At 55.9% G+C, this 20,259-nt stretch overlaps 1 protein-coding gene across 2 annotated transcripts in view; it reads right to left on the bottom strand.

Annotated features, from left to right (window-relative positions):
- DAB2IP (DAB2 interacting protein) overlaps window positions 1-8,686 on the bottom strand; it is a 194,198-nt gene extending 185,512 nt beyond the window's left edge. For both annotated transcript variants that reach the window (XM_082402224.1, XM_082402225.1), the window contains exon 1: window positions 8,471-8,686. In XM_082402224.1, coding sequence (XP_082258350.1) covers window positions 8,471-8,510 — 40 coding nt within the window. In that variant the 5' untranslated portion in view covers window positions 8,511-8,686. The remainder of the gene's footprint in view (window positions 1-8,470) is intronic.
- Between the last annotated feature and the right edge of the window lie 11,573 nt (window positions 8,687-20,259).

Raw genomic sequence — 20,259 nt, 5'->3', positions numbered from 1 at the left:
CTCCGCTGCCCTCGTTCTCCATGCCGAACATTCCACCATTAGTAAAGGCGGGGGGAGGCCATTTATCTGAAATTTGGGTCAAGGGAGAGAGAGTCCTGGGCAGAGGTGGGCTGGTGGCTAGGGGACAGGCACCCCAGCCATTTCAGGACCTGTGGTCCCCTGAGCGGGCTTTTCCGGAGCACAGCCTCCCTCATTCTGGTGCCGAGTCTGTGGTACTCCGGGGCGGGAGTGTGGGGCCCCCTCACCCTCACACGCTCGCTCACAGCCGAGACGGAGACCCACCTGCTAGCGCTCCATCCCACTGGCGAGGCGCTCGTGCCCTCAGCACAAGTTCGTGTGCATGTACACACACATGCACATGCACAGAGGCGTGCCGCGATGTAGGTCACCGGCTGGAGTGCCTCAGGCCTGGGGTTGTGAGGACCGAGCCATCTGGGCGGAAACTTCCAGATTGGACAGAAATGCACCCCTCCCTTCGTCTGCGTCCCCCCCTGCTCGCCTGTGTCAATCTGACCCGAAGCCTCTCTAGGCTTCTGTTTGGTTTTCCCAGAATCCCCTGGCTGAGACTGCGGAACCTGACTCCATCCAGGGGAGGGGGCATCTTCTCAGCGTGTGGATCCTTGTGCGGGGCTGCATGGAGTCTACAGAAGACACAGGGGTGTGGCCCCAACTTGAAGTCTTCGCAGGCATAGCCCGTGAGACGTCCTAGGACTAGAGGTGGTAATGACCAAGAGGGCACAGTCAAGGAGAGAATAGAGCAGCCTCAGCCAGTGGTCAGGGCTGGCTTCCTGGGGGAGGTGGCAGGACCTTGGCTGGGGAGGTGAGTAAAGGTTTCAAAAAGCCTAGGAAGGGGAATGGTACTGATGCAGCTGGGAAGGTCTAAGATGCTGCCATCCTCCACCCTGGAATTGGGGCCTCTCTGGAGGTCATCTGGAATGATCATCACAGACTCTTCTACCGAAAACCACTCGATGGCCCTGCAGGCCTTTCAGACACAGCAAGCCCAGAACATCACTCCCCACCCCACCCAGAATATGCCCTTCCACCCATGTCCCCCTCTCAGTGTGGACACCAACAGTCCTGCCACACAGGCCAGAGACCAGGTCACACTGACCTCTTTCCTCAGCCCACCCCCTCAGCCTCCAACTTTTCAATCTGGCACATGGAGCAGCTCACAGTCCAGAGGTGAAGACAGGCAGGGAAGCAAATGCACTGTACTCATTGGCATGTGGCAGGCTAGCAGGAAACCCAGGGTGCCTGGGAGCTCAAAAAAGGTAGTCAGGGAAGGCTGCCTGGAGGAGGTGACACCCAAGCTGAGACTGCAGGCTGAGCAGGAGTGGCCAGGTTGGGGGGAGGAGTAGTGGGGAGAGATGAGATGGGAGAGTATTCCAGGCAGGGGGGATTAGCAAGTGCAGAGTTGAGGATGGCACATTCAAGACAGAGATTACTTGGTCATGATGGAATAGAGAGAAAGAAGGGGTGTGCTGGAGACAAGGGCAGAGGTGTCATCCAGGAGTCAGATGGTGGACTGCCTTGACACTGTGGTAATGAGTTTAGACTCTCTCCTGCTGCATTGGGGTGCCCTGTGGGACTTTAAGATGCCTGAGAGTGGCCCCTTTAGCTGCACACAGAGGATGAGTTTGGGGGATGGGCAGAGACAGGGATCCCCAAGAGGGGGTGAGGTAGCTGTCTAGCAGTCCACTGTGGGGCGTGGCCTGAGGTGGGGGCTGGGAGATGGAGAGTCAAGGCAGAGCTCAGGACCAGTTAGGAAGTAGAATGGCCCTTGAGTGGTTCTGGTTCCTCCTCTCTCAGGTCCCCATCTTCTCATCGTGTAATGGGGGATGGGCAGGAGGACCCCCAAAGACCCTCTCCCTTGGATCTCCTCACACTTGGGGCCATTTTCTGTTTGCTCCAGTCTTCCCAGGCTTCTGAGGTGACCTCTTGGGAGGAACCCCCTCTGGGAGGGGCATAGCTCTGGCTTCCGAAGGCCTGGGGTGTAGTCAGCAGCCCAGGGCACATCCACCCAGTAGAAGGAACGAGCTGGGCAGTGGGAACAAAGGGCTGGACTTGGAGCGCCCAATGGTTGGCCCAGGGAGGCCAGCCAGTGAGAAGGTGCTGAGACACACTGGGCCTCATGGAAAAGGCCCACCAGCCTTCTTGGCATAAGGGGGACCAGAGCAGTGGTCCAGGAGCCTGGGTGTGAGTTAGGCCCCATCACTCACAGGACTGAGATTTGGGTTAGTGACCTCACCTCCTTGTGCCTCAGTTTCTTCATCTATAAAATGGGGATTAACACATGCCAGGAAATACATCAGGTGGTAGGAAAGCTTAGGGGGACCGGTGCCTGCTGCTGAGTGATTCAACAAAGATCTGCAACTAGGTACCACAAGGTAACCTCGAGGGAGGGGCTGGCTCCAGGCAGCCACCGTCCAGGACAATACAAGAAGGAATGATCTGGGAGGTGGCTACTGCTGTCCCCAATCCTCTGTTGAGAGGCGCAGAGAGCCATGTGGCCCAGACGCCGGGGAGGTGCAGCAGGATGGAAGCCCAGGCCCATGCAGGAGGACAAGGGTGAAATGTCTTTTCTTCCTGGGTTAGCTGCTCCCTGCTTCTCCCACCAGGAGCCCCTCTCCTTGAGCTTCCTCCTGCTCTGCTGGGGGCGCTGCGGGCACAGGGGCCACCCTCCCGTCTTCCCCAGGCCTCACTCCCTGGCCTTCTTGTGCGGCCAGCTGCTCTGGCTTGGGAACATCCATGATTTAAGCCCCTCCCCGTCCAGCCTCATTGTTCTTTATTGACTCTTCTTCCTGATTTCGCCTCATCCCAGAGTCCCGTGGGGCAAGAAGTGGGGTCTCCACCCCTCGTCCACCTGCCCAGCTGGGGGAGTTCAGAGGCCCAGGCAAGGCCGGCGAGCAGGACTGAGGCTCTCCTGGGCACAGGGAAAGGCTGGGGGTCAGGATACCCAAGGGGCAGCCCAGGGTGGGCAGAAGCACAGGCATCTGAGAGTCCTGGGTTTGAATCATGGGCGGCCCCACTAGCTTGTGGTCTTGGGCCCTTCTAAGCCTCAACTGTCTCATCTGAGCAATGGGGCCATTCCTTCCTCTGTGAGGAGCCCACAACTCCATGTGGAACACTTAGCACACAACTGGGCACATAGTAAGAGCTCAGTAAGTGGGGTCCCTGCTCTGCCTCTCTGGCCTGATTCCTTCACCTGTGAACGGACCTAAGGTGGGGCTGTGGCCTCTCCTGTTCCTTCCGTCCCCAGAGGCCCAGCCAGCTGGTCCACAGCAAAGTCCTAGAGCAAGATGGAATGAATCTGGATTTGGCATCCCTTCCCCACCCCAGGCAGGCCGGGCGGCCATCATTACCTCAATTTCACAGATGGGGAAACTGAGTTTTGCTGTTGAGTTAGCTCAGCAGCAGAGCGAAGAGGGGGCCCCAGGCTCTTGGCCCTGAGGAGGCAGAGGAGGCCTGATCCATCCACACAGCACAGCCTCAGAGAAGGGCCTAGTGGGCACTGGTTCAGAGCTCGGGCTCCAGGTGGGACAAACCGACATGACTCTCAACTCTGCCATTCGCTCACTGTGTGACTTTGGGTGAGTCACCCAGCCTCTCTGAACTTGTTTCCTCATCTTGAACATGAGAATGACAACACCAGCCTCACAGGGTCGGGGAAAGGGGAAGCGAGATGATGAATGTGAGGCACGTGGCCGGCCAAATAGCTGCTGTTTTATGGTTATTTTCTATTTGTTACCAGCTGAGGCAAGCCGCTTATGACATCTTCAGCTTCCCCCTCTCACGGGGGAAGGGCCAGGGAGTGGTGACATCAGGCCCCCTGACAGCTTCCAGCCCAAAATAGCCCTCTCTTTAGACTGACCCTCTCCCGTTACAGCGGCTTCTGCACTCACTGTCTCCAGCTGACATGACATCACCGTCACGGCTCCTGCCCTGTCGTGCTCGTCTCCTGAACTGCTCCAACAAACACTCCTGGCGAGACAGGATTTTAGGCGGTAGCTTTGGCGCAGGGACAGCTCTTGGAAAGTGCAGCAAAATGAAGCCCCAGGGCTCTGTCGCAACCTGGGTTAAACCACTGACCTCTCTGTAAGGTCGTGGTGTCACTTACTTTCCCTGAGCCTGTTTCCTCATCTGGAAAATGGAGCTATAACAGCAGCCTACCAGGTTTGTTGAGGATTCAAGTAGGCAGAGTGTGGGGCCTGGCCTGGAGTAGGTGCTCAGTAAATAGTACTGGTTCTTTTACATGCAGCACCTGGAAGTTTACAAAATCACCTCATCTGCCTCCCTACAGGGCCCCCAGCTGGAGCTGATGTCCTGTGCTGGTATCATCGGGAAGAAACTGAAGGTTCTGAGCTGCCGGTTCCGCCCCCAGGGTTTCCAAAGCAACCAGCCCCTTCTGGAGCTTTTATCCTAGTCGTCTGTCTGAGCCCAACTCCCTCACCCAAGAATCATGAACTCCCCCCAACAGGTGTCCAGCCTCCCATAGTTGTATCTCATCACTCCTCTGGGGACCCCAGCCAACCCGGGAAGCAGGCAGGGCAGGACTGAGTCTGCCCATTTGTCAGACAAAGAAGCTGAGTCTGAACAAGGAGCAGGGACCTGGTCCAGGCCACCCGATGGCTGAGGCAGCCGAGCTGAGGCTCAGGCCGCAGGGAGGGAAGACGGTGCCAAGTGCTGAGTCGGATTTAGAAGCTTAGATGGTCAGAGCTGGAGCATTCAGGGGTGTGGAGTGCAGTACCCTCATCGGACAGCTCAGGAAACAGAAGTCCGGAGAGGAGGAGGATGCCTGAGGGCACGAGTAAGTTAAGGGCGGGATCCAGCTGGTGCCATTCACCATTCACTCATTCATTCATTCATCCAGTGAGTGTGTATTGAGCATCTCCTCAGGGCCAGGCACCCTGCAGGACCCTAGAGATACTGCAGCAAACAAGACACAGCCCCTACTCGCAAGGATCTCAGGGTCTCGAGTGGGAGTCAGGTCAGCGAGCAGTTGATCATCTTGCCCCCTCCCTCAGCAATCACAGGCACAGAGGAAGGAAGTGATTCTCTGGGCAGGCCTTTCCGTGCAGCTCTGAAGGGCCCATGCCAGAGGGGGTCAGTCAGATCTTGTCTGGCCCTCGCCCCAATTTACTTACACATGGGGAAACTGAAGCCCCTCCACGAAGGGCTCTGCTAGGGTTAGTGCACAGTCTCCAAGCTCCCTCCTCCTTGCCTTCCTGCCTGTGAATGTTGTGTAAAAGAAACCCCTGCTCCTGTGTTTGCCACTCCCCCCAGCTGTGGTCTGAGCCCTCGCTGGCCTTGCTCTAAGGGTCCCTCATCTCAGGACCCCCTATGGGGCTCTACTCAGCCCTGTCTGCTGAGATGCCCTGAATGTGCCGGAGGCCTCCAGAACATCAGTGTCAGTGGCTGGGGACGTAGCCAAACTCCTTGCAGTCCCTGAGCACCTGATGAATGGAATTAGAGCTCAGGATATCCACCTGACGGAAGGGAGTCTTGCCCTGCTTGAAGCAGGGAAGGGGGGCCCAGAGCCCCAACCCCAGCTGTGCCTCTCCCAACCTTGTCCCCATAGAGGCTCCTGGGCTCCCTAAGGAGCTCAGCTTGCCAACCCCTGACCAGAAGCATCACCCTCATTGGAAGTTTCTCCAGCCTCCGTGCCTTTGCACCTGCTGTTCTCTCTGCCTGGAATGCCTTTCCTCACCTCTTTGGCTAGGCCAACCGAATCGTCCACTCACTCATTCACAAGTATTTGTTGGATGCTTACTACAGGCCAGGCAGAGAGCTATGCTCTGAGGATAACGGCTGTCAGGGAGCTTAGAGATTAGTGGGGGATACAGAGGTTAAACACATACACATACCATAATGTGTAGTGCAACTAGGAACAGGTCCTATAAAGGAAAAGAGAGAGCAGAAGAGTGGGATCTAATTTGATGGATCGGGGGAACATGATCTAGGGAAAGCTCCTCTGAGGAAGTGACTTTCAGTGGAGACTGGGAGGAGGAGGAGGAATTAGCTCAGTGAAGACTGAGAGGAAGAGGCAAGGAAACCACGTGTGTGAAGGCCCTGGGCTGATAACTAGCTTGCTGAGTGTGAGGAAGGTCAGATCACTATGGCTGGAGCCTACAGAGTGAGGGGGTGAGGACAGAACAGTCAGATCACGGAGGGAGGCAGAAGATGCTGACCTTGGTGATAGGACCACGTGAGTAACAGGTAGCGGGAGGGGTCCAAGAGAAGGAACCAGAAAAAGAGACTGAGAACAGATGGGAGAAAATCAGGAGGGCGGCCTAGCCCAGAAGCCAGCTGAAGAAATTGTTTCAGAAAAGAGAGAGTCGTCCTCTTCTTCGGTGGAGGAGTCACCTCCACCGGGAAGACTTCCTGGACTCCACGTGTGGGGTTAGGGGTTCCAGGGAACCCTGGCCTTCCCCATCAGAGAGCACTTACCTCTCTCTCCCAGACTAGCCTGGGAGTGTCACAAAGGCAGAGACAAGGTTTGACTTACCTCTCCAACCCCAAAACTTAGTCCAGGACCTGAAAGTAGTATTTGTTAGATGAATAAATGCAGGACCTGGGCTTAGAGAGGAAGTGACTCTGAGGCCACAGATGTCCCTTGCTTCCCTGGCCAAGATGGCCCCTTCAGCGTGGGGACATTCCCAAGGACTTCCTGGGCTCCCCTCCATTCCTGCCTGCCCCTTTCCTAAGGAACCCTCTCCTGTCCCTTGTCCTCTTCCTCTCAGTTTCCAGGCTCCTCACTGCCTGACCAGCTTCCAGAAGGCCAGCCACAGGGGAAGACAAGGATCTGATGGTGCATGGGCCCTTCAGTTAGGGTGCAAGCAGCCTCCGTTTCCAGGGCCCCTGGGCTTACCCTGCCCCAAGGCTGCCACTAGCAAACCCAGGGGACAGCAGGTCGGGATTGTGGGTTCCCGAGAGACCACTGGGTTCCCGGTGGGGAGATGGAGCCCCAAGGGATTTGGAGCCTTGCTTGGCTCTGGGTTGGTCCCCCAGACAAGGGTCTGTGCCCTCCTTGGGGTAGCATCCCCGTGCCAAGCTTCACGTGAACATCTCTGGAGACCAGCGGGCCTGTCGCACACCCCAGACGGTCTGCCCCCACCTCCCCCCGAGGAACTCATCACTCTGAACCCAGTATCATTTGTCTGTCTCCCATTGGAGGCTGGGAGCTCTTCCAGGGCCAGGGCCTCCGTCTCCCTTTTCTCCCCTCTCCCTCTCTCTTTCCTCCCAACATTCACTAAACACAAACTGTTTTTTAGGCTTGAGTTCTTTATTCCAGCATCCCTGACCCTGACACAGAGCCTGGCACGTGGGGGTCACTCGGCGTGCGTCCACTGGCCACCTGACCGCCCAAAGACGCCAGGCCAGCGGGCTGCCAAGCTCCCCCGAGGGGTGCAGCTCCAAACGTGGCAAAGGGCCCCTCTCCCTGGAAAGAGCTGAAGCTGGCAGGAGGGAGGTAATTTGGCCTTGAATCTGTGCCCAGCGGCCAGGCCTGGCTGCGGTGGGGCTTGGGGGTCCAGAGGGAGAAGAAAACAGTTTTCTTAGCAGGGACCATGGTCCCAGGAGGGTCTGGGCCCCCAAAAGGCGGATCCAAGCTGGGGTGAGGCCTCCCTTGACTAGCGCTCCTCTCTGAGGCCAAAAGGGCCCTCTCCCTACTGAGCCCTAAAACCTGCTGGCCCCCCAGGGCCCCCCACCTCAGTCCCTCCTGCCCTCCTGCCTCTCTCCTTTGCACAACACAGAGATGGCCAGAGCGCCCCAGGCGTCCTAGCCAAAGGTGCACAGCCTGGCCGGGCTGAGCAATGGGGTCTTAGTTCCCTGTACCCCTGGAGCCCCAAGCCTGCAGAAACTGCCCTGGCCGAGCCATTCCGAGCCTTACAAGTCCCTGCCGTGGGCTCCAGACAAGTTGCTCTGTCCCAGGCAACTTTTCCCTAACAATCTGCCCGGGGTTTGCAGGGAGCCTGCGTCAGGGGCAGCTCCCCGGTGGCAGCTCCTGGGGCCCTGCAAAGCGAGGAGTGCTTACAGCCGGGCTTTAATTACAGACTGCGTTCCTGTTGCCTGGTCCATCTATATTTATCTGCAGGATCTCACTAATTAAACTCCCCGCAGCACCCGCACCGGGCAGGCCTGGGGACAGCGAGTGAGGCAGACAGGCAGGGGAGCTGCAAACTTCCTTCCTTTCCTTCTTCCGTCCAGGAGCAAAACAGAAGCCGCCGAAACTCCCTCTCCCTCCCCCAACCCTGCCAATGCCCGGTCCGAGGGGCTGCCCCAGGCCCCGCTCCTGGAACCCTTCAACTCTGTGCCAAAATTCCCGGCACCCATGACCCCCAGGTCCCAAGACCAGGCAGTGCCCATCTTCCTCCCCGCTTTAACTCGGATTCCTGCAGCCAACAGAGAAAAGTCTGCCTGAGCAGCGGCTGAATCCCCAACTCTGCCACTTTGCCGGCGCTTGTCTTACCGAAGGAGTCGTCTCGGTCCAGGAGGGAGTCGGGCTCCATGGCGTGTGCGCCCCCAGCCCCTGGCCCCGCCTGATTTATGAACCGAGGCTGTCTCCATGAGCGTCTGGGTTTCTCCTTTTGTATTCCATCTGGCGGCTTTTCCAACTAGATGACTGGGTATTCCTGCAAGCAGGCCCCTTTCCAGCCCTCGCCTTCATACAGTACATTTAAAGTAGCAGTAACCTCTTTTTCCTCCCCCCGCAAACTGGCTGGAAACATTAGAAGGGACCAAGGCAGCGAGATGTCTAAAATAGGAAGACGCCGGGGACGACTGGCCTGGCTGCCTGCGTTGCTGGCTGTGGGGATCTGGCCCCGCTGTGCAGATGGAAGAGCTAAGAGGTAAGGCTGAGCCTGGGCTGAGCATCTGGAAGCTGGCTCTGGGGCCCAGGCATCTGTGGGAAGGGGGGAGGCTGACCCACCCGTGGGAGGGCATGCGGGGTCTGCTCTGTTCACTGCCCAGCGCCCAAACCCCAGGGGCTTCTCCCAGGCTTTGCTGGAACCTCCCACTCAAATCTGTTCTACAGACATTTCCTGCGGTGTGGGGGATGCAGAAATTGACTCATCCATCCATTCAGTCAGACACTAAAAATTTTTCTGGAACATCTACTCGGCGCCAGACACCGTGCCAGGTGCTGGGTTTGCAGTGGGGAGCAAGTGGCAGTGTCTGGTCTCTTGGAGCTCACAGGTAAACAGGTGAGTGCAGCGCAGTGTGTGTGGTAAGTGCTGTGGGAGCATAAAGAAGGGCTGGCTCACCTGGATGGGGGAGGTGGTCAGTGAGGGCTTCCTGGAGGAATGGGCCCCTAAGCTGGGGCCTTATGATGAGTAGGAACTAGCCAGGTGACAAAGGAGAGAGTGTGCCAGGTGGAGGGAGTGGCATGTGCAGAAGCTTCGAATTGAGAGGGTACTTGGGGTGTTCAGTGACCCCCAAATAAGTTCTGGGTGGTTGGAGCTGCGGTCACGGCACAGGTGGCGCAGAGAGACGGAACCGTGGAGAGAAGCAGCGGCGGGTCGGGCAGGGTCTCACGGGGGTATGGTTCTCAGGTTTGACCAGGGGATGACCCACGGGAGTGACACATTCCTGGTTGTTCTTTAGAAAGGCCTCTCTGGCTACTGTGTAAGAGGGTGGACGCTCGGGCAGGACTGGACTGGGGAGGCTGTCAGGTCCCCAGGGGAGAGGGACACGTGGCCTCTGCAGGAACAGCTATGATAACGCCGGGTACCGCTCACTAAGCGGTCACCAAAGCCGGGCACCATTCCGAGCATTTCCCACATGGTCTCAGTCACTCCTCAGTGACCCCTCTGGCAGAAACCCTGCCTGTCCTGTTTTGCAGATGAGGGCAAGGCTGCTTAGAGAGGGGAAGTGGCTTGTTCGAGGCTTGTGAGTGGCCTCCAGACCAGGCCTGGACACCAGAGAGGTCACACCCTTGGTGCTGGGGGCGGGGCTGGTGGTGGCGGTGCTGGGGGAGGACAAAGATGCAGTAATTCAATCCACATCAGACCCAGAATATAGAACAGGGCCCCGGGCTTGCAGGAGAAGGAGTGTGTCTTTTGGGCCCAATCAGGGGAGGCTGCCTGGGTGAGGAGGCAACTGAACTGGACAGAGAGAGAAGAGCAGGATTTGGATGGATGAGTGGGGGTAGGTGCGGGCATCCCAGGCAGAGGGAATGGCACAGGCAAAGGCACGGAGGCAGGAAGGCAGCACGCAATGGGAATGACAAACAGCTGGGAGGATGTCAGGGCAGATGAGCCAGTTGGGGCTGGAGCAAGAGCCCCTGGAATGAAGGCCTGGGAATGTGGGTTTGACCAAGCAGCCTCAGAAGCCCTCTATTCCAGAGAATGGTCTGCATTCCAATGGAGGCCTGGGTATCCCTGCAAAGACCCCTGCCCAGGATGCTCCTTAACTCTCTGCATTTACAGCAGGAGAAAACTTTCTGTTCCCCGCAAAATCACTGGAACATTAGAAGCTGAGCCTTGGTGACCAGATTTTTGGAGACATGGATCTGGGGCTGAGGCAGACGGGACATCAGGAGGACAGAGATGGGGGAATTCCCTGGTGGTCCAGTGGTTAGGATTCCGCGGCTCCACTGTAAGGGGCACAGGTTCGATACCCAGTTGGGGAGACTAAGACGCTGCATACCGTGGGGTGCAGCCAAAAAAAAAAAAAATCGAGTATCTGTCAATAAAAAATTTTTTTAAAAATGAGGAGGGAGATGGGAGACAGAGAGATAAACCAGGAGGCTGGCAGGAAGACCCAGCCAGGGGTGGCAGGGAGGGAAATACCCACCTGGGCCCCTCCCAGCGACCCACTGCTGCCCAGCTGCTCCCAGAGCAGCCAGTGGCTGCTGACGTGGTTGGCCCAGCCTGACAGAGTTGGCCCTCCTCTGTCACCCTTCACCACCCCTCCTTGGATGACAGATCCCAGCTCCCAGCCTCCCGCTGCCTTAATTACAGGGAGGTCAGGCCCTACCCAGGCAGCTGCAGGCACCAGGCTCCCTGGATCTCTGACTCAGTGGGTGTGGAGGGCAGGCTACAGTGGGGCGGGGGGCATCTAGGAGTGGTGGATCGGGCCCCTGGACCACAAGTCAACAGGTGAGTTCAGGTCCAGTTACACCACCACCACTTCCCCAGCTCTCTGGGACCCCAGGGGTTCTGGGAGTTCCAGGATTCCAGGAGCTATGGGGGCCCATTTGCACATAGGCACTGTGGTTCTTTTCTAGTTATAGTGTGATGGGGCTGAAATTGACCACCTAGGTTTCCAGACTCTGCTGCTTAGTAGAAGGGTGACACTGAGCTTGTTACTACACCCCTGGGAGTCTCGTTGGCAGAATGGGGCTACTCCTGGCCCTTCCTCATAGAGTGGTCGTGTGGATTAGATGTGATAAGGTGCATCAGGGCCTTAGGGCAGGACCAGGTGGGTGAGTCTTAAGCACTCAATAAAGGGTAATGCTCATTCTTATCCAAACTTTTATCATCTCCACAGTTTATAAGGGAGGTGGGGGGAATATAGGCCCATTTTACAGATGAGGAAACTGAGGTTCTGAAAGAAGGGACTTACCTTAAGGGTCTCACAGTGAAGCTCAGGATGCACCAGGCTGTGCCCCCAGAACCAGCTGAGAGCAGGAGGTGGGGCTTGGTGGGACGGGGACCTGGGCCCTGTTCTGGCTGTGCCCCCAGGTTGTGTGAGCCTGGGCCAGGTGCTTCCCTCCCTGGACCTCGCTTTCTCACAGGTCAAGGTTAGAGTAGGATTAGCCTGGCAGCTCCCACCCTCCCGATCCATTTCCCTCATTTTGTGAATTAAACAAGCAAAGGCATGGAGGCAAAAAGGTAGCACGCAATGGGGAGTGACAAGGGACTGCGAGAATGTCAGGGCAGATGTTTAAGTGCAACCAGAGCTCCAACCCTGGGGGATTCCTTTACAATAAATGTGTCTCCAGCACTGGGCTCTGCTTCCTTCCCTTGGTGACACAATGCAAACAGACCTATCTCCCGTTTAGTGGCTGCACAACCTTCCCCCCTTTGGCTGTGCTGTACCTGATTTGAGCCATTCCCCTACTGATGGACACCTAGGTTGTTGCCAGTTCTTCACGATGACTGACAACACTGCAGTGAACATCTGGAACATACTCTGTGCACATCTGTCTCATGCCCTCCCTAGGGTAAAACCCTAGATGTGAGATTTCTGGATCAAAGAGTGCCAGCCTTTGTACATTCCTGGCATGGCAGCAAAGCGCATTCGAGCCCCATCTGGTTCTTTGACTTGTTCTGCCAACAGTATGGAGCACTGACTTTGTACCCAGCCCTGTGCTAGGGGCTGGGATGGCCGTGTCCCTGCTCTCGTGGGGCTGGGGTGGGGCATGGGGGGGCACACACGCTGTCAGATGGAGAATTAAAGCAGGGCCGCATGACAGAGCATGACAGGGTGCCGCGTGTAGTCAGGTGGTCAGGGAAGGCCCCTCGGAGGAGGTGACATCTGAGCAATGACCTGACCGGCAGTTTCGGGGAACGGGAGGAGCTACGGAAAAGGTGCTGAGGTGGGAGTGAGCTTGGAGAGCGGGAGGGTCAGAAGGATGGTCAGCATGGCTGGGGCTGGATGGACAGGCAGGAGAACGGTCCAAGAGAAGAGCAAAAGGTCACAGTGGCCACTTCATAGAGGGCCCCGTGGGCCAGAGGAGTGTGGGAGCCACTGCAGGTCGAAGCAGGGCAGTGACATGAAAGCCTCCCCAGCTGCTGTGTGCAAAATGGCCTGAAGTGGGGCAGAGTAGACATGAGGAGGCCAGAGAAGACCTGGCTGCCATCTTTGAGGCCAGAGACACTGGGACTCCACTAGGATGTTGGGGGCAAGGATGGAGAAAAGCAGGTGGATTTCAGGATGCGAGTGGGGCGCTTGGGTCAGGCAGAACCATCAGATGTGGAGGAAGGGAAAAGAGACATCCAGGATGGCTCAGACTTTTGGCCTGAGTGGCTGGGTTGGCCTACAGAGCTGGGGGAGACCCGGGACGGTTTGGGGATAGTGATTTCGAGTCTGTTGTGGGAATTTTAGACAGACATGTGGAGGTGTGGAGGAGGCCCTCCTGGCTGCAGGGTCAGAGGTCAGTGGAGAAGCTCCTGACACAGCCCGGAGCACTAGTCCCCTGCACTGCCCTGTTCCAGCAGCGGCAGGAATCCCCAGGTTCCAGAGGTGACCCATCGCTCCATGTAAAAACGGGGCTAGGTGGTCACTGATGGCACCTGTCCCCAACTCGGCCTGTGGGGAGGACAGTCAGCCGGAGGGAGCGGGGGAAGGGAGCATGGCCGTGGGCACAGGAGAGAGACAGTGGGCACCCGGTGGTCAGCGTGTTCCCTTCTGGGAGAACAAGGCCAGCAGGCTAGCACAGAGATCACGCTGCATCCTCCCCACTCACTCTTTCTGCCCCTGCCACGCCCAGGGCTGGGCCAAGCCTGGGAGCCAGACTCATAAAGGAAGAATCAAAACTCAAAGGTCTAAAAGCTGGAAGCAGGTAAAGTGGGGCTGGAGGAGGGGGCCATCTGCTCAGCAGAATCAGAAAAGCCTTTGCAGAGGAGGGCCCAACTGAGCTGGCCCGGGAAGGATGAAGAGGAGTTCGCCTGGCAGACGCGAGGAGGAAGGGCAGGCAACACTACTGCATTTCCCAAGGCTCAGAGACATCCAGCATCCCCAGTGGTGCGAGCTTTCCAATTCTCTTCTCCAGGTTCTGATTTTCTAGTTAAACCCTGCTGTCCATGGCCAGATGGAGCCCATGGGGCGGCCCACGGTGTCTTTTTCTCTTGGGGCTCTGAACCGGAGTGGAACCTGACCCCAGGCTCGGACTCTCCCAACCCCACGTGGCTCCTCTCCAGAACACAGACCAACGTGGGCTTGAGTCCACTTCGGAGCATCCTGGCTGGTTTCTCGGATGAGGACAGATAAGCCTGCCTGGGTCCAAATCCCAGCTCCCCATTTACCAGCTGGGTGACCCTCGGCAAGTGACTTTACTTCTCAGTGCCTCAGTTTCCTCATCTGTAATCAGAAGGTAAGGAGAGTCCCTGGAGGGCTGGTGGGAGAATTAGTGAGGTAATACAGGTGGAACTTAGAACAGGGCCAGAGGAAGCGCTCCGTAAAGCTAAAATCGAGAGCCCTCAGCCCTCAGCACAGCCTTCAAGGCCCTCCTGCGTAGTCTGGCCCCCCTCATCTCATCTCCCTCCCTCTCCCCTCCCGAGCCCCCCACCCCAGACCTATTGGCCTTTTCTTTGAACTGCCCCTCACGCTCTTACCCCAGGGCCTGGCCATTTCCTCTGCTTGGAGCGAGAGGCCCCCAAATCTTTACCCACCTCTGCGTCCAGGTGTCCGACCACCTCTCTGAGATATCATGCCCCCTGCCGCTCCCCTCACCCCACCCCTGGCTTTAGTTTTCTTCCTGGCCCTTTGGATAGCTATCACCTGTCATTATATTATATATTTATTTGCCTATTATCTGCCAGCCCCTGCTTTCATGCAAGCTCCATGCTATACCCCCAGCACTCATCGGAACGGTCCCCAACTGGTCCAACTGAAGTGGACCCCCAATAAATGCGTGTGGAATGAAATATTTGTGGAAGGACTAAGTGTTAGCCGTAGTTGTTATTTCCCTTTCTGCCTCTGCCTTGATACATTGGCACAGCATCCAGGAGCTCTCATTGAATTCCAGGGCCTCTCATGTCCAGACAGTCCTGCGTCTTCATGCTTGTCTGTTTGGACTGGGTCCTCCCTTCTCATTAAGGGCTGGACCCCCAGGGCCAGCTGGCAGGAGGGAAACCAGAGGGTCTTCAACTTGGGAGTGGGGTTGGGCTGTACTGTGAGGCTGGTACCCTCTCTGCTTCTCGCACCAACTTTCCCCAAAAGTTTTCTGAGTCCATTTCACAGATGGGAAAACAGAGAGGCTACACTGAGTCTGTGAGAAGTGGCAGAGCTGGGGTTGAGACCTTGTCTGCCTGATGGGAAGGCCCTACTGGTGCCACTGTAGCACCCAGCAGGGCCTCCCAGCCAAAGAGGAAAGGAGCGTGTCTGGGTAGAGGTGACAGGGAGGCTGGGAGGTGGGACAGTGTTGGAGAGAACTGACAGACCAGCCTTGGGTCTGCTCCCCGGTGGTCCCACCTTACATCCTGGGCCCTTCCAAGCATCTGTCCTTAGCCGTCTCCTATGTTTAAGGAGAGGGTCGCTTGGCTTTTTTGTCTCAAAGGCCACGAAACTGAGGGCTAATACATTACAGGCCGGCCCTGTCACTGGCTCCACGGGGGCAAGGAGGGTCTCCTTCTGATGACAGCAGACCCCTCCCCACGCCCCACCTCCACGTGTGTTCCCATGCCCTCCCTCCCAGGGGATCCTAACTGCATCGTCCTGGGGAAACAGGGACGCAGAGAAAGCAAACGCTCATAACCTCCCAGCCCAGAAGCGGCAGGGGCAAGGCCTAGACTGTGCGGCCCTCGCACCGCACTGCTGGGCCGGATTCGAAATTTGAGTCCGTCGTGGCGCTGCTGGGAAGGTTAAGTCACTTGTCCCCAGTGGTCACACAGTGGATTCCAAGGCCCGGACTCTCAACCACAATGCGCTGTAGGCTTCTCATCCTGCAAATGTGAAGCCGAATTATCATTAAAGAACCTCAGACCTTTCCGGGAAGAGAAGCAAGCTCTAAATAAATGCCGGCAGTTAGGGGATTTCCAGGGCCAAGGGGACGGCAGGGATGGTGGCCTGGGGTCCTCAAGTTCCTGACATCATCGACTTCGTGATGAGCTATGGGGCTCCACGTGGGACATCCTGGCTGCTGGGTCCCAGGGCCCTGCCTTGGGTTCTGGGAAACCCTGGAGACACGGGCACGCCCTGCCTTCCGGCAGCAGGGATGAGGCAGGCTGGCATGATGTGAGGGGGGTCTTCAGCAGCTGGCAGGGATAATGCTCTCCATCTGCCTCCTCCCCTAGCCCCCAGAACTTGGTCTTGGTGGTGCCCAAGTGCCTGGTCATCGCCCCAAGAGAATCCCAGGCTTCCCAGAGCCCCAAGTTGGAGGCTCATCCAGCTCATTGCCCCCCCCTACACACAAAAACAGGGCAGGAATCTTCTCCATGACATCCTTGTTCCAAACTCTGCTTGCTTACCTCTCAGGATGGGGAACTCCCTCCCCCCCAGGAAGTCAGTTGCCTCTGATTCCAAGTAAGGTCCTTCCTCAGTGGAGTCAGGCTGTGTCCTCCAGGTGCCGCTCCACACTGGTCCTGGCTTTTTTTCTCTGCGGCCACAGAGTGACTCTGCCTTGGGGGAAGCCCCTGGGACCATCAGCACCCCTCACATGAGCTCAGCCCTCTGCACTACACCTGATCTGCACCCCTCCTCATGCTTCCTGGTTAGTTTTCAGGTTTTGTGGTGAGTCAGGAAAAAACCCAAGAAGCCTGGAAGTGTTTTACCGACACAGCATGATGGTAGTCATGCAATTCAGCAAACTTTAGCCAGAGACTGTGCCAAACGCTGGAGACAAAGAAATGAATCAGAGTCCCTGCCCGGGAGGGTCCACTAGGATGGGGGGAGGGAGGGCAGGGAGGGACGCCCAAGGCACCAGCCAGGAGGGGATGGGTCAGCCCCACTGGTCACATGGGGGGTTGGAAACCATCTTTTAGGATGGCTAGTTTTCCAGCAGGTAGACAAGAGGAGGGACAGAGAGACAGCATGTAGGGTAGAGGGACCTGAGAAAGCAAAGGCCAAGTAGTGGGACCACATGGCTGACTGATTTGCTTGGGATAGAAGGTACTATGTATCAGGAGTTAGCAAATTTTTTCTGTGAAGGACCAGATGGTCAATATTTTTGGCTTTGCCGGCCACATAGCCTCTGTTGTAACTACTCAGCCCTGCCGTTGCAGCTCCGAAGCAGCCCTGGACAATACATCAATGAACGAGCGCGGCCATGTTCCAACCACAACTTTATTTGTTGACCCTGAAATTTGAATTTCATATGATTTTCTTGTGTCATGAAATAGTACCTGCTTTTGATTATTTCCCAGCCATTTAAAAATGTAAAAAGCATTCTTAGCCTGCAGGCTGTTCAAAAACAGATGATGGGCTGGATTTGGCCTGCAGGATGTAGTGTGCCAACCCCTGCTGTATGGGTTTGGGAAAGCTGGGAGATTGGGCTTGAAAGTTGGGTAGAGGGCCTTGAATGCCAGGGTGAGGCTCTTTTTTTTTTTTTGATTAGAGCCTGATTACAGATCCCATGCCCACCACTCTGGCTGATGAACTCACCACTAACCCGTCAACACCCCCTCCACCCAACCCAATTGCCATCAAACCATCACCTGCCATCGAGAAGCTAGAAAAACGTGTGTTTAGATCAAGTGCTAAAACATTCATAGGGTCAACTGTCCAGTTACATAGGAATACAAACTTATTGTTAAAAGTCGATAAAGAAGTATATAGACTAATAAGGAAATTTCCCCTCCAATCCCACTCTGTACCCCACAGATGACCGTGGTGAGGAGGTGGGTGAGTGTGAATCCAATCCCCTTCCTATGCACGTGGACACACGGACACACACACACACACACACACACACAGAGTATGTGCTTATTCACACCACACATGGCTCATCCTATGATTGTTCTGTGACGTGCTCTTGTCACTTAGCAATTCAAGCCTGAATCTTCCCATCTCATCACATGGATCCATCCTCTTTGATTTTTGTATCGGCCACCAAGTCCTGTGTGGTGTGCTGTGCTACCATCACCCAGCGGGCCTCTACTGAGGGAGATCCAGGCTGGCCCCTGTTTTACATGATTACAAGCACACACATCTATTTCTGTGCACCAATGCTAGTATTTTTGTTGGAGACATTTTCAGAAGCAGAATTGCTGTGTCAAAAGGCATGAGAACAGACAGAGAAAGACAAATATCATATGATATCGCTTATATGTGGAATCTAAACAAAATGATACAAATGAACTTATATACAAAATGGACCCACAGGCATAGAAAACAAATTTATGGTTACCAAAGGGGGAAGGGAGAGGGGATAAATTAGGAGTTTTGGATTAACATATACACACTACTATATATAAAATAGATAAACAACAAGGACCTACTGTAGAGCACATGGAACTACACTCTATTTTTTAATAACCTATAATGGAAAAGAATCTGAAAAAGAAAAAATATATATACATATATATATGTATAACTGAATCACTTTGCCATACACCTGAAACTAACATAACGTGGTAAATCAACTATACTTCAATAAAAAAATAAAATAAAATTTTAAAAGGCATGAGAACTTAAAATTTGGATTAGTGTGGCATACTGGAGCAGTTTCTCCTCACTGCTGGTAGTAAGCATTGCACATTCTCTGGGGCTTGGGGAAGTCCTACAGGCGCCTGTCAAGATCTGAGACCTCAGCATCTCACGTGCTCCAGAATGACTCTAGAGCTCAGATGTCTCCAGGTGGACAGACCTGCCTTTTCCTGTAGAGTCAGACCCAGGACAATACTACATCAACATCTTGGTCCATCCCTCTACCCACCTATCCACATAGCCATCTACCCATTCATGCATCCATCCACCCATCCATCCATCCATCCATCCATCCATCCATCCATCCATCCATCCATTCATCCCTTAATCACCCATCCATCCACCTACCCATCCATCCATCCATCCCTTAATCACCCATCCATCCATCCATCCATCACTCACCCATCCAGCCACCCATCCATCCATCCATCATTCACCCATCCATCCACCCACCTATCCATCCTCCGTCCATCCACCCACCCACCCACCCACCTACCCATCCACCCACCCATCCATCCATGCTTTCAGTATTTGTTGAACACTGATGATGGCTTGAGTACTCTGGCATCGGTGGTGAATACAATCATATTCCTGCCTTCTTAGTCTTCACTGTCTGGTGAAAGAGGGTCTACACATGCCAGATACTGAGAATGCAGCAGGGAACACAAGAGGAAAAAATCCCTGCTTTCCGGGATTTACGTTCTAGTGGAGGAGACAGATGATAAACACAGAAGCAGACATGATAGGTGGGTGGTGATAAGGGCTACTGAGGAAGATAAGGCAGAGTGAGGGGCTCGGAAGTCCTGGGAGTCAGGTTGTGTGGAAACAGTTGAGGGGAGAGCTGCCTAGAGCAGAGCTCTAGAGCAATGAGGGAGGCAGCTGTGCAGATACAGGGGGTAGGAGTGTCAAAGGCAGAGGGAACAGCCACTGCAAAGGCTCCGAGGTGGGAATAGCCAGAGAGGCCAGCACTGGGGTCGTGGGAGAGCAGGTCAGCTCTGGGAGGTCTTGCAGGCAGGGAAAGGCGTGGCTGTTACTCTGAGTGAGGAGGGGCCTGTGGAAGGTCTGGGGCAGCGGGGCTGGCTGCTGGGTTGGGAATAGACTGAAAAGGCCCAGGGCTAAAGCACGGACAAGGGTCAGGAGGCCACCGAACTTGACCCCACAAGAGGTCTTGGACAAGGCGGTTGGGTGGAGGGGGTGGCAGGGCTGGGGAGCGGTGTACTTTAAGGTAGCCGTGGGCTTGCCCCATGGATGGGATGTGGGGTGATAAAAAGGAATGAAGGACGACACCGAGATTTTTGGCCTCATGAACCAGAAGAATGGGGATGACGGAAGAGGCGCAGGTGGAGGAAGGAGTTTGAAGCAAGAACTTGATCTGAACGAGGTAAGCTGGAGGTGTGCCTTAGCCGTCAGTGGAGAGGTGAGCAGCAGCTTATGGGGCGGAGCCTGGAGTGGGGGACAGGTCCAGGCTGGAGACAGAAACACGGGGCTGTCAGCATGCAGATGGGATTGAAAGCCTGATGCCAGCCCCAAGGGAGAGAGGAGATGGAGTAGACAAGAGGTCTGGGGGCCACTCCCAACATTAGAGGGCAGGGGGATGAGGAGGAACCTGTCAAGAGAACTGAGAAGGAGCAGCCAGCGAGCAGGTGGGCGGGGGGGGGGGGGGGGAGGAGGGCGGGGACCCGGGAGCCCAGGGGAGGCGGGCTTGCGGCAAGGAGGGCCTGAGGAGATGCCGCGCAGCCAGCGAGCCGGGGACACAGCACTGACTACCGGGTTTGGCAACACGGTGCGACCTGGGCAGAAATGGGGGAAGCCCAGGTGACCGTGGGAGCCCCAAGGAAGGGCACTGGACCAGGGAGGGCTTCCTGGAGGAAGGAGTGTATAAGCGGGAGCCTGAGGGACACATGACTCGTTCATCAGGTAGCAAGGCCAGGAGGAGAGAACAGTCACAGC

This window comes from Balaenoptera borealis (genome assembly GCF_965194805.1).
Source record: "Balaenoptera borealis genome assembly, chromosome: 8".
NCBI classification, from domain to species: Eukaryota; Metazoa; Chordata; class Mammalia; order Artiodactyla; family Balaenopteridae; genus Balaenoptera; species Balaenoptera borealis.
The sequence above is the reverse complement of the archived record's forward strand: the minus strand, read 5'-3'. Positions and strand labels throughout refer to the sequence as shown.